Raw genomic sequence first — 12,424 nt, 5'->3', positions numbered from 1 at the left:
CACATGTTCTCCCCCCTGATGATTGACCGAAAACACAAACGACAATTTTCCGCAGAGTAAGACACCAAGGGATGTTTGGTGCAATCATTGGCAACTTTCAAATGTGTTCAGGACTACAATTAGAGCGGTGCTTTGACAAACAGACTCCCCCCTTCCCCCCCGCAAGTTTTCAGGAATGAAAAATGGCAAAAAGAGAACAAACATGAGGAAAAAAGACAATAAGAAGGAAGAAGTTGTTTTTAAAGCACATGCTGTGGTCTTCTTATGTTGGATGTGAACTCATTTCAGTACCTAAATTGCTACATTTTTCCACGGCGGCGGAAGATCCCAAATACAAGTGACAGCGAGAACCCCGGTCATCCGGGACTGGCTCAGCCACTGCTGCTTCCGCTCTTTCGGACTGGGAGGAACCAGGTGAGGTGTCTCAGTCAGTCTGATCAGGATGCCACGATGTCTTCCTGGTGACGTTTTCTTGGCAGATCCCACCAAGACACGCTCGAGAGTCTCCTGGCCGAAATTAGCTGAAGATCTGGAAGAAGTGGAAATGTCTCTGACCTTCATGTTAGGAGGAGGAAGGGAAATTAAAAAAAAAAAAAGGAAGCATCAGAGATTTATATGAGCCAGCTGTCATCCAGGAAAAAAAGCAATATAGACACGGGGGTCGTCAAGTATGTACTAGAGAACATTAAGTACAGCAAGTAGAGTTCAGAAAGGGTCATTAGGTCAGAGGTGTTCCGGATTTTCCGAGGTAGAGCGAAATGTGATGCCATCATGACACTTGTCTTTTTTTTTTTTTAATGATATAGTGCCCCCTTGTGGGAGGGGAGGTCTTGTGCAGAGTGTACAGTTTATTAAAAATCGAACAATGCAGTACTCGTTTAACATTGTGGGTCTCATATAACTCAAAGTAAGGAAAATATTTAACGGCTCTCAGAGCACACAGTGTTATAATTATGCAGATTTTTTTTTTTTTTTGTCGATCGAGGTGGGGAAACTTTTGTGCTCTATTTGACTGGTGCTCAGAAGAGGGAGCATATAACTCCTACTCTGGCATCCCATATCTACATTTTAGAGTTCTTTTTAAAATCCTGTTATTTGTTTTCAAATCTTGAAAGGGTGCCTCAGGTCTGCGGACCAGATGCTATTCAAGGTACCGAGAACTCAGTGGAGGCTCAGAGGGGATCGAGCCTTTTCCGTTGCCCTCTCTTTGCACGTTTGGCAATCCCCTTCGCTGCCCATCTTTAAAACTCGTCTAAAAACTCATTTTTATTCTTTGGCTTTTGACTCAGCATGAGACTTGATTTTTAGTTGGACCATTTTTGTGCTTTCTACCGTATTTGTTTTTCATTTATTGTTTGCTGTATGAATGATTTAGGCTCCGGGCACAGCACTTTGTATACAGCGGTGGAAAAGTGCTCCAGAAATACAGCCGAGTTAACTTTTGGAGGGTTCACACGTGCAAATTTACATCGGTGCTGCTCCGCAAACGAGCATTTGCTCCGGAGCAAACTTTTAAACCACCTCCCTGAGGTGGCTCAAATTTGCTCCGGTGTAAACTGTTTTCCGGGGCTACCCCGGAGCAAATTTGCACGTGTGACCGCTCTACTGGCGCAGCACCGTAGCAAATGTTGCCGTGTGAACACCCCTTTTAAAACGGACAGATGGGGCAGGTCATCCATAGATGAGATTTAAAATGGAAAAAAAAAAAAGAAAAAAACAGTTCTAATGTTAAAGTTAGATCTCTCTCTCTCTCTCTCTCTCTCTCTCTCTCAAAACAAAGCAAACCAGTTATTCCGGCTTCAAACAGGAAGTATGCGGTAGCAGTGCACAAAAGGGTGACAGGCAAAGGCTGCATTTGGGTAGGTGCTGCGGACTGCATTCTCCGACGATTCGAGAGTGTGATGTATCGGCACGTACTGACCCTGCTTTGACCGAAGGCGCTGAAAAGCTGCTAAAAAGACAGCCGAGGTTTATGGTTGTGAGTAAGCCGACATTTGTTTGACTGCGGCATGAGGATAATTGCTTGTGGAAATACATGTGAAGGATATCCACAAAACACCTGTTTGCATTTTTTTTTTTTTAACAACTATCTTTAAATGACATGCTGATCTGGCACAAGTTCAGTATTGTTAAAAATAATAATTGGGTATAATTTTTTTTTTCACTTGCTCTTTTTAAAAATATAAATTTAATGCAACACTACTCAGTGGTATCCAATAGGATTTTTTACCTTTGCTTGCTAAAATAGTTTTCTACATTTTAATGTGTCTATATTTTTTAAAGAGAACTTTAAGAGAATTTTTTTCAGTTTTATTTTGTTTTTTGGTCCGAGTACTGTATACATTTCCCTCGTCTGTTGCTTTCCGACATATTTAGAACATTTGTTTTAACGGGGTCCGAAATCAGATTACAAGCATTGTGGAATGGTGTACTAGTAATTCTATTTTCATTTTGAATTTTTTTGGCGATTTTGATACATTTTTCAAAAATAATTTTTAAAATATATTTTTTAAGATCATGCTTTTTTTTATGTATTCACATAATAGCATTAAAAACATTTAATGTAGAAATATTACAAATAATTTAGGAGAAGAAACTTTTTATTTGGCTGATTTTTGAGGGGTCACACAGCATAAAATGCATGCGAGGGACTGTTATTGAATTGAATTGAATAATGCCACAAGATTCGAATTCATCCAAATTTCTTTCAGGCTAAACCAATTTTTCTCAAAATTTCCTAGCCGAAGGGTGTTCTGGTGTCCATTTTAAACATCTTCTTTCGTTACCAAACGTGGTACCATAATTTGAATTGAGAGCACTCATTAAACGACAACATCCAAACGTGTCAGGATGGCGACGGCCAGCTCAGAAGAAAAGGCGTGTCAACGGCCTAGCAACGCAGACCACAGACTGGTCAACAAAACTCTGAGGAAGTTGGAAAAGCTGCACGAATTGTGCACGGACCCCGGGCTGGGCCTCAGGAACAGCCCGCCTTACCTGCCCGAGCTGGTGCCGGATACGGCCTCTGCGCTGAGGCGAGTCTGGGAGCCCTACCGAGGCCTCGGGGTGCTGACGGGCCGAGCTCCCGCGGAGGACGAGGCGGCGTACCTCAGGGTCCACGCCAGGAACCTGCTGGAAAAGACGGACAGGGCCTTGCTGCTGTTTAAAGAAGGCAAGGAGAAGATGTTTGATGAGACGTCCAGCTACAGGTACGTACAATTGTTTTAAATCATCTTTGCAAGCACACTTTAGCAAAAAAATAAATAAAAGCAAAATAATAAATTTGCAAAATGAAACCCTCACCGGACACATTGTAAGTACATTGTCAGAACCTAATCCAGAAATCTCAATCTTATTCACCATCACAGCCCAAGAACCAGACTTAAAAAGTGTTTTGAAAACGTTTTTCTCTCCATGGTGTACTGCATTAAAAAAAATAATAAAATAAATTGTCAAAGTTGTGTCATATGCATTTGAAATGTAAAAAAATATTTTTCAAACACATTTTCAAAATGTTTTTAAACTAGCAAACCTAAATACATACTGTTGCGAATGCTTAATATTTTAAATACTTTTTTTTAAATGTTGAAAATATCAGCATGTAAAGTCATACAAGTATATTATGGTAAAAATGCATTTCAAATATTTAAAATACATTTATTTAAAAAAAAAATTAAATGACTGCATTCATTTTCAAGACTATATTTAAAAAAAAAAAAAAACTCACAGCAGGTCACAGCACAACTCTACACCCGCACTGCCAACCACAATCAACTCATTGTTTCATGTCATTCAAAACTAAACATAAATTATGTTGTATTGTTGTGGGGAAATGTGTTCGAAGAAAAGAATGATAAGCAGCAGCACATCAATGTAGTCAGTGGAAAGTGTTTGTGGTATTGACAGAAACAAAAGAGCAGCACAAGCATCCTGTGACAAACAACACAAACAGGACACGTGCGCGAATGCTCGTCTCGCATACTTTCCCACAAGATGACCCTGACGCCAAGAGCTTCCGAGCAATCGACCAGCCTCTGTGTTGTGTTTCCATGCCAGGAAGGACTTGACCAAGCTGTCCCTGCTATTCAGTCACATGCTGTGGGAGCTCAAGGCTGTGTTTCCGGGTGATCATTACCACGGCAACACCTACAAGCTGACCAAGACGGAGGCACGGGACTTTTGGAAGATTACCTTTGGCAACAAGTGAGACTTTTGGCTGATATGTTTAATGATGGATTTGCTTGTTTGGGTAGCCGAGCCTCTGTTATTCGTTCAAAACTCGACACGATCGCTTTCTATTTTTTTGTGCCCGGGGTAAAGCCATGTCCCATGTAAAAAAAAAACAAATAATAATGATTTAGTGCCATTTGGTGGCATCGTCGTAGCAAGCAAATTGGTTGAAAGCAGGGGTGAAGCTTCATTTAATCAGGACGAAGCTTCGTCGAATAGAAAACAGTGCTTTGCTGCCATCTTGGGATCCTTCTATGTAATGACAAACCTTTTTTAGGTGTATGATGAATTATTTTTTTAACAACCCCGAAAAGGACGATTTAAGGCAAAAAAGACAAACGTGACGATAACCCTAAAAGAGGAAACGGAACTTAAAAAGCGCCAAGGTAAACACAAATTAGAGCAATACCGAATAATTGTATTGTATTAAAGCGAGTATTTGTGCTTTGTTTTTTGTTTCTTAAAAAGTGGTCAACATGCTTTTACTGGGCTGGCATGAGTTGCAAAATGTGTTTTAAAATGAGAACATCTTGAAAATCAATCTGGGAGGTTTGTCCGTATCAAGAATGTCCACTTGTATTGTGAAAAGAAAACATCGACTTTGCTTCACGTTATTGACACTTTGTTTACCTCCGACAACGCCGCCGCGCTGCATAGATGCATCGTGCGATGGAGCAGCTTTGCGGAGAAGCTGCGCCGCGTGCACCCGTTCCAGGAGGGGCTGGAGTCTGTGGCCCTCCAGTCCACCGTCGATCTCACCTGCAACGACCACGTCTCCGTCTTTGAATTTGACATCTTCACCAGGCTCTTTCAGGTGAGTTGCTCATGCCCTAGAAGTACAATTTAGAATTACCGGTAAGTACTCTTTTCATGCACAAGGCAAGTGATGGTGCGTCACACAATCTGACAGTGAAATTGATTTTCAATGCTTAAAAGACCTTCATCAAAAGTAAGGGAAAGAAAACACAGGATTTGGGGATTTAAAAGCAATGATACTTGGGGTGACTTCCATTCCCAACTAACTTCACTTGCGTGCAGCATAACAGCCCAAATTTTGCTTCACTATGTTTGCTTTGAAACCTGGGCCCACAAATGTTTAAATTATTTTCGAGAAAAAAAAGACTTTTTATTTCTCTATTTAAATGTCTTAAATGCTGCTTTTTTTAATGTCTTAAAAAATATTTTGCCTTGAAATGTTGCATTTTAACTCTGTGAAGCACATTGAATTACCTTGTGTGGGAAATATGCTCACTATATAAAACTGCCTTGCCTATTCTTTCCGACACATCCAATAATCGCGCCTCTGTTGACTTTCATCACAAAATGAGGAAAAATGCTGACATTTGAGCCTAATTGTTGACATGCATAAATCCCATTTGAGCTGGATCGGGATTTGGCATTCTGAATTTCACTTCATCTCCTCCTTTTAGCCGTGGAGGTCCCTCCTGAAGAACTGGAACCAGCTCGCGGTCACCCACCCAGGCTACATGGCCTTCATCACGTACGACCAAGCCGTGTCACGACTGGAACGTTACCGCCACAAGCCGGGAAGGTGCGCCAACAGGACTCAGCTTGGACCTCATGCGGTCATATTCATTACCCCCCCCTCCTCATTCCCATTCGCCTTAGCTACATCTTCCGTCTGAGTTGCACCCGGATGGGCCAGTGGGCCATCGGTCACGTGACCGACGAGGGTGACATCACGCAGACCATCCCTGAGAATACGCCGCTTTACCTGGCGCTCCTTCTGGGCCAAGGCCAGGGCTGGTTAGCACACTTGCGCGCACACGATGTTTTTGTGTGTGTGTGTGTTCTTTGAAGTGTCTTCATGTTTGGCAGCTATTTGTACCCCGACGGGCAAGATGTGAACCCGGACCTCAGCACCCTGCACCAACCGGAACACAAAGTAAAAGTCAGGGTCACGCAAGTAGGTCCATTTTACACACACACACACACACACACACACACACACACACACACACACAGAGAAAATGTAAAGCAGATCCATTAGAGAGATATCTTCAGTGGGGGGCGACCCTCGTGAGGATAAAGTGGTTCAAATAACTTCTTGGCGCCCACGAGGCACAAATCTGCGCACACTTTCGACGGCGGCTGATCTCAATTGGGCACGAGGCTAAAGCTAACCTGTTCAATTAGTTATTTTAATGACAACCGTAAAAACTAGAGACTGTTCATTTCTTTTTAAGTGAGCGAACACACAAACTCAACAGGGAAATTGACTCCTGATTGAATACGATTTGAGGTTGGAAACTCGACTGACTTTGCCTTCCCGATGTCGTGCACGCATTCCGGTGCCTAACAGGAGCAGTACGACCTTTACCAAGATGTAGGCAGCTCCTTCCAGCTGTGTAAGATCTGCACGGAGAAGGACAAAAACACTCGCATCGAGCCTTGCGGACACCTCGTGTGCAGACGATGCTTAGACTCCTGGCTGGTATGACGACACAACACGATAGCGAGACACTCTGCTGAGTCATGCCCACTACTTCGCTGATATTTAACGTAAGGTAACGACCAATCACGGCTCATCCAGCTTTCTGAAGCTGAGCCATGATTGGTTGATACCTGAGCATCTGTGACGTCATTCAGTTAACAACAAGTGTCAAAATTGTCGCTGCCTGAGATGAACGAAAAACGGGTGGATTTCACTGCTTAACTCATTTTCCATCGACGCAATATTATTCAGAATGTTGTGTTTATATTAGTGGCCATAAACAAGCCTTCACTGGACAGTGACAAGAACCTTCACTAGGTACAGTACACCCAATTACACCATACTGTGAAAATCCAGCAGAAATCAACAGGCCACAAGTGTCCATTCTGCCGCTGTGACATCGAAGACACGGAGCCTGTCGAAGTCGAGTCCTACCGGCCGAAACGCAAGGATGAGGAGGAGGAGGCAGATGAGAGCGATAAAGACGACGACCACGAGGACATTGAGCTGGTGGTGAAGCAAATGGCCGCACTGAGGAAGACGGCACGTGCAGATGTTAGTCCTCTCTTTTAGTTTTCACCGCACTGCTTTGCACTCCCACATAATACATCTAATTTTCAACGTGTTCCAAAAATTCACTCCAATAAGGCTATTATTTTTCAAGGTAGCTATTTTTGTTTTTCAAAAACGCTTCTTTTTAATTTAGTTTTTAATGGTTTTAGGACCAGTTTTATCTCATTTGTTTTAATATTTAAAGTATTTGTCAAGCGCAAGATGGGAAAAAAAAAACTTCTCAGTCGTAAGGCTTGGAGCGGGACAAGGGGAGCCATAGTTTCCGACACACTTTGGCCATTTATCGAACGGGACAAACCCACAAATATAAAGTGAGAAACCCCGGAAACGTCGCCATGACGCTCACACTAAACTACAATCAGACAACCTGACTCCAGCTGCTGAAGTCACTCACTAGGCCACGCCCCTTAGAGGCACACATTCAACACACGAAAATGACAGCACATGAAGGAAAAGCAGTTCATTTGACAAAAGCTGATGTGTTTCGTGTGCGTCAGGCTCCAGAGAGAAAGGTCGATCAGCAATGACAGACGAGGACACCGGTGGGATTCGATGCTGTTTCTCCTTTACACTCCAAGAGGTCAGTTGGCCTCTCAAGACAAGAGAAATGATGTTTTACTTAAACGAGTCCTCTGAAATTGACTGCGTGTGAAGGCAGAGCAGAGCTGATCCTCAAGTACGGAAGAGCATCTAGAAGGCATCCCAAACATATTTTTGAAGAAATAAATAATTTAAACTAATATTTTTCGCTGTGTGTTTGTTTCGAAAACATTTGTCAGTAGCTCATCTAAGTACCGTGAATTATTTGGGAGAACATCAGTGCTACACATAAAATGTAATTAAATGTATTAAAATTAAGATTTGTTTACATCGAATGAGAAAAGGTGAATGGATACATGAATGAACGAATGAATGAATGAAATTGGATGGATGCCTTCGCTTTGTGGGGTGATCAGGAACAGGAAAAATCTGTATATATTTGAAAAAAAAACTGATAAAACATTCAATATGCGCCTGAGAACATGAGGCGGTTGAATGAAAATGTCAAATTTGAATCAGATTAAGCAAGCAAATCCATCCCCCCGTTTATGCATTCATCGATGCGGGTCAAGGCAATTAAATTGAATTATTCCCGGGCAGATATTGCCAAGTCGTCTCCTCACAAGGAGCTGATGAATGACTCTGACTGCGTTAAAAAAAAAAAAAAAAAAAAATCACAAAAGAAAATACGAGCTAAAAAGAGAAGCAAGTTTCAGAGAGTATATTTCAAGATTGCTTTATTGGTCATGTCGTCCAGCACTAAAGATGGAACACAAAGTGCTTGACTGATCCACTCAAATCACTCAGTAGCTGGCCATGGTGGACTCCAACCAGTCGTTGAAGATGCAGACCTGTGATAGAGAACGCATGGTGATAAATCGTTTTTGGCTGACCCCGAGACGATCACAATAAGATAAGATAAGATATCCTTTATTTGTCAACCAAGTTGGAAGAATACCTTGGCGTAGACACCGGGGTGGTCCTTCTCGGCACAGCCGTAGCCCCAGGACACGACACCCTGCAGCTCACCATTGCACACCACGGGGCCACCAGAGTCACCCTGACACCACAAAGTTCATGTTTAACACCAGACTTGGAGGTATGTGACGAATGCCAAAAAATCGAATTCCGGAGCCTAATTCTGCCACGCGCGGAAGAGGGTCGAATCCATCCAAAATGGTTGCTTGTATTCAAACGATCTGTAGCCACACCCACATTTGGGGGTTTAACTTTGACTAGACCACGTGACAATGTGTGACTCCAAGCGGATTCAACTAGGACGTGTGCCAAGAGTGCCTAAAGATAAAGAAAGCCAAGTAAAAGCAAGAGAAAGGTCACAACAAGATAGCGGCCTACCTCGAGAGATCGATCCCATTATATGTGCCAAAGACGCGCCAATTGAACAAGTTGGTCTCCATTGACAAAAGTCATAAAGGCCACGAACAACCATTTCTATCGTTCAACTATCGGGGGAACAAATGCTATGTTGCGATCGTCCGTTGATTTTTCGAGAGATGACTTCACGATGACACTTCACACTAACACAACCCTCGTTTGAAACTTGAAAGATAAGCTGGATCAGTCTTGACAGTGAAAATGGATTTGAAATACCTGGCAAGAGTCCTTGCCACCCTCCAGGTATCCGGCGCAGAACATGGCATTGGTGATCATGCCGGGGTAGGAGTTCTTGCAGTCCCTGTCGGACAGGATGGGGATGTCCAAGCACTGCAGCTTGTTCTTGTCGGCGGCTGTGGAAGACCAATTCAGAGGAAACTCGCGCTAACTTGGAAAATCAAGACCGCTTCCCAAAAGTCTCGCGCCTGAGACCATCTGCGACCAAAAGCCGACGCGACTCACTGGAGCTCATGGTGTTGCCCCATCCGGAGACTTTGCACATGGTGCCGGCGGAGGCGCAGCTGCTGGGCAGGGCCACGGTCTTCACGTGCTGGTTGAGGGTGGCGGGACTGCTCAGCTTGATCAGCATAATGTCGTTGTCGATGTTGTACGAGCTGTACCGGGGGTGGCGGATGACGCGGGAGGACCTGATGAACTGCTCGGTTCCCTCGGTCACCCTGATGTTGTGCTCGCCCAGACGCACCTCCACGCGGCTGGAGAGCATTTGGGCGGGTTTGAAAAGGTCGGCCGGCGGGAGGGTGGGGGTCGAGGCACGTTGATCAGATCGGGGGCGTTACGTACGACTTGTAGCAGTGAGCGGCGGACACCACCCAGTTCTCGTTGACGAGGGAGCCTCCGCAGAAGTGGTAGCCGGAGTTCAGGGACACCTGATGGGGCTGCGAATGGGGCTGGCACTCATAGCCGCCGACGATCTTGTCATCCTCCGTGGCAACTGCAAACAAGACGACAAACCCGTTCCCCCAACGATTTTCTTTGACGTCTTCCTGCCACTGAACGCAAAGAAAGTTTTACTCACAGGCAGCTCCGATGAGCAGAACGAAGACCAGACACCTCATGGTTGCTCAGTGACAATGTCGATGACGGGAATTCACGCAGACGTCCAGTTTATATTGGAAGATGCCACTCCGGCCTCTCTGTTGGGCACCGCCCACAGGTTGCGTTTGACCAATTGGAATGACCAAGTCAGAAAAAAAAAGCTGACTGAGCGCCGGTTCAATGTGCACCGTCAAGGCTAACTCAGCAGGACTTCAGATAGATTTTTGTTAAGGCTACAATTTATTTCTTTATTTATTTTTGGGGTGGGGGGGGTATTTTGTGGGTTCAATAAAAGTATGGAATGTATTTTTATCGACCTTTTTTTTTTTTTTTCCTTGCCGTGGCCGACCTTGACACCGTGCTGCCAAAGTTTTTTTGCAGGTGGACTGTTCACAAGCTCAGATGGTGATTGTGGCCTCAAGTTTTGAGACCCAGCAGCTCAAAAAACATTTGGACACATCAGATATCGGACCTGAGCAAAATGATAGAAAATCCGTTTACTTTTTTTGACGATAAAGACTCATTTTTTTAATCTATTGTCATTGACCTGTGGGGGAACATAATACGAGATGATTTTTAGATTCTGTTACTACGCTGCTTCGGATTGAAGGAATTTCCATCAGGATCAATAACGTACCTTGTCCTGAACACGTCCTAAAATCAGGCACTTCATTGAAAGATATTGCATCTACGATGCTTTGTATTGGATCTTCTGAAATTGTGCTGCGATGCCCAACGTACAGTCCAACCAGATTTCAGACTCAAAGTTGAGTTGACATCTTGCGGATTTGTGCAAATCGTAAGGCTCGCCCCAAAATTTCAGTGATATCCTTTGCCTTGATGAAAACAAATCATTCTGCATTTTGGCCGCCCGTGTTCGGTTGAGTCGTGTCAGCAAACGTTATTTAAGCGTGACCTTGCGCTCTGTTTGTTCGTTAAGATTGGCAGGGCCACTTGGGGTAAAATCCTGGGAAATCCCCCACATGCCGAGATATCGAATCCACAAGAGCCGTTATGTCACCGCCGGCACTCAAGCGAAAGCTTTTAACGGCAAGGGGGAAAAAAAAAATGTGGAAGCTCTAAATCGTAGTTTAAAAGAAGATGAAAATGGACCATGAATTGAAAGTTGGGCAATGGCCGCATATTTTTATCTGACTGCTGCGCTGTCGGACTTTGCCTCTTGGTCTTTCGTGGCGAATATTCCAACACCAAACACAGAGTAAAATAAAATCTTAACTCCAAGTTTGATGTTGACAGAAGGTTGACGCTTGGACCAAAATTTGATCCGAAACACCCCGACGTCCTCCATCGTGATTGGCTCTCCGTTGACCAATGGGGAAGGACGGCGGAGGAGGGCAGCGCTCCCGGCGGCGGGTTATAAGGCGAGCCTTCGGATCAGGTCACCTCATCAACAAGATCACTCGGCAAAACCATGAGGTGTCTGGTCTTCGTTCTGCTCATCGGAGCCGCCTGTGAGTGCGACGCGCTGTTCACTGAGCCGAACTCGACACAAAGCTAACGAGGGCTAGCGGCGATAAATCGATTTGTCTGTTTCAACTTCACGTCGGCAGTGTGGATGGATGGTGATCGGTTTTAGGTTGGCACTGAGTTACCTGGAAATGGAGTTAACGTCACAACTCGGCAGTAGATAGGAGACTGCCCGGGTCAATCCAGCCCGACTAGTTTGCTGCCTAAATGGGAAGAGAACTCAGTTTGGTACGGGACCACCTTGAGCGAACAAATTAGCTGTCAATGTTGAACGGAAGGTTGTCCATTTATCAAATTGACTTTCCTACAATCAGAATGGGTGTTTTACGCTTTGGGTCTGTCTTGCGCGAGACTTCCTTCGCATTCTGACGTATTCGTCAACTAGCCGAGAGTTGAAGGGACCAAAGAGAGTCAGAGACTCGATGGTGTCTCATTCGTCTTCATCCATCATTGATTAGAACCTTTCGAGAAGGTCATTTATTTGTTCCTTGAAGACCTTCCTCCCCACCGTGTGATTGCAGTTGCCACGGAGGACGACAAGATCGTCGGAGGCTATGAGTGCCAGCCCCATTCGCAGCCCCATCAGGTGTCCCTGAACTCCGGCTACCACTTCTGCGGAGGCTCCCTCGTCAACGAGAACTGGGTGGTGTCCGCCGCTCACTGCTACAAGTCGTACGTAACGCCCCC

The 12,424-nt window shown here is 44.5% G+C and overlaps 3 protein-coding genes and 1 long non-coding RNA gene across 8 annotated transcripts in view; 2 read left to right on the top strand and 2 right to left on the bottom strand.

The window, feature by feature from the left end:
• Positions 1-242: 242 nt before the first annotated feature.
• Positions 243-4,959, bottom strand: LOC109531676 (uncharacterized). 2 transcript variants are annotated; one of them, XR_002171219.1, is made up of 3 exons: positions 4,861-4,959; positions 2,998-3,132; positions 243-529 (listed from the first exon to the last, which is right to left on the bottom strand). It is a non-coding gene; the product is annotated as an uncharacterized LOC109531676 (long non-coding RNA). The 2 variants fall into 2 exon arrangements; XR_002171220.1 differs by having other exon boundaries at positions 243-521.
• On the top strand, positions 2,528-7,998 carry cblc (Cbl proto-oncogene C, E3 ubiquitin protein ligase). 4 transcript variants are annotated; one of them, XM_019896106.1, is made up of 10 exons: positions 2,528-2,722; positions 2,792-3,209; positions 4,057-4,203; positions 4,888-5,044; positions 5,661-5,782; positions 5,860-5,997; positions 6,052-6,157; positions 6,554-6,685; positions 7,043-7,240; positions 7,756-7,998. In XM_019896106.1, exons 2-10 carry the CDS (start codon positions 2,851-2,853, stop codon positions 7,783-7,785), a joined length of 1,389 nt encoding a protein of 462 aa, XP_019751665.1. In that variant the 5' UTR covers positions 2,528-2,722; positions 2,792-2,850; the 3' UTR covers positions 7,786-7,998. The 4 variants fall into 4 exon arrangements, with proteins under 4 accessions (XP_019751665.1, XP_019751668.1, XP_019751667.1 ...); XM_019896109.1 differs by having other exon boundaries at positions 2,528-3,209; positions 6,070-6,157; positions 7,046-7,240; XM_019896108.1 differs by having other exon boundaries at positions 2,528-3,209; positions 6,070-6,157.
• Positions 7,999-8,518: 520 nt separating this feature from the next.
• On the bottom strand, positions 8,519-10,337 carry LOC109531699 (trypsin-2). The gene is made up of 6 exons (XM_019896148.1): positions 10,230-10,337; positions 9,995-10,145; positions 9,656-9,906; positions 9,410-9,546; positions 8,757-8,858; positions 8,519-8,649 (listed from the first exon to the last, which is right to left on the bottom strand). The coding sequence occupies exons 1-6, from the start codon at positions 10,267-10,269 to the stop codon at positions 8,602-8,604; spliced, it is 729 nt and encodes a 242-aa protein (XP_019751707.1). The 5' UTR covers positions 10,270-10,337; the 3' UTR covers positions 8,519-8,601.
• Positions 10,338-11,624: 1,287 nt separating this feature from the next.
• Positions 11,625-12,424, top strand: part of LOC109531700 (trypsin-2-like) — a 5,077-nt gene continuing 4,277 nt past the window's right edge. The window contains exons 1-2 of the mRNA XM_019896150.1: positions 11,625-11,721; positions 12,259-12,409. Of these exons, the coding sequence (XP_019751709.1) occupies positions 11,682-11,721; positions 12,259-12,409 (191 nt within the window). The 5' untranslated portion in view covers positions 11,625-11,681. The remainder of the gene's footprint in view (positions 11,722-12,258; positions 12,410-12,424) is intronic.

The sequence above is a fragment of the Hippocampus comes genome, unplaced genomic scaffold (genome assembly GCF_001891065.2).
Source record: "Hippocampus comes isolate QL1 unplaced genomic scaffold, H_comes_QL1_v1.1 scaffold55, whole genome shotgun sequence".
NCBI classification, from domain to species: domain Eukaryota; kingdom Metazoa; phylum Chordata; class Actinopteri; order Syngnathiformes; family Syngnathidae; genus Hippocampus; species Hippocampus comes.
The sequence above is the reverse complement of the archived record's forward strand: the minus strand, read 5'-3'. Positions and strand labels throughout refer to the sequence as shown.